At 41.6% G+C, this 536-nt stretch overlaps 1 protein-coding gene across 1 annotated transcript; it reads left to right on the forward strand.

Annotated features, from left to right (window-relative positions):
• Positions 1-249: 249 nt before the first annotated feature.
• Positions 250-534, forward strand: LOC120226221 (40S ribosomal protein S6-like; the record flags this gene model as incomplete). The annotated part of the gene is made up of 1 exon (XM_039224412.1): positions 250-534. A coding segment is annotated over exon 1 (261 nt), but the record flags the coding sequence as incomplete, so codon positions are not given.
• Positions 535-536: the final 2 nt, after the last annotated feature.

Genomic DNA, 536 nt, shown 5'->3' on the forward strand with positions numbered 1-536 from the left:
ATTGCACTTCATCCTCTACCTTGTAAAAAAATTCTGGCTATAAATAAGCAGCAATTATGCAGCATTTGAGGAACACAAAATAATCCCATGATAATACATAACATAGACACACGAATATGGGTATCATACCATAACATAATAATATTTTAAAATGCAATTTTATTTAAAAAAAAGAAAAAGATAATTAAACAGTGAAGATAAAAATGATGAAAATTAAAAGTTCATGGATCTGCTCTTTTTTGTGGCGCCTCGGAGGCGGTAGGCAGCCTCAAGATGAAGCTAAACATCTCTTTCCCAGCTACTGGCTGCCAGAAACTCATTGAAGTGGACGATGAACGCAAGCTTCGTACCTTTTATGAGAAGCGAATGGCTACAGAAGTTGCTGCTGATGCTTTAGGGGAAGAGTGGAAGGGTTATGCGGTCCGAATCAGTGGTGGCAATGACAAACAAGGCTTCCCCATGAAGCAGGGTGTCTTGACCCATGGCCGCGTCCGCCTACTGCTGAGTAAGGGGCATTCCTGCTACCGACCACGGAG

The sequence above is a fragment of the Hyaena hyaena genome, unplaced genomic scaffold (assembly GCF_003009895.1).
Source record: "Hyaena hyaena isolate Hyena2069 unplaced genomic scaffold, ASM300989v1 scaffold_1622, whole genome shotgun sequence".
Classification (NCBI taxonomy): domain Eukaryota; kingdom Metazoa; phylum Chordata; class Mammalia; order Carnivora; family Hyaenidae; genus Hyaena; species Hyaena hyaena.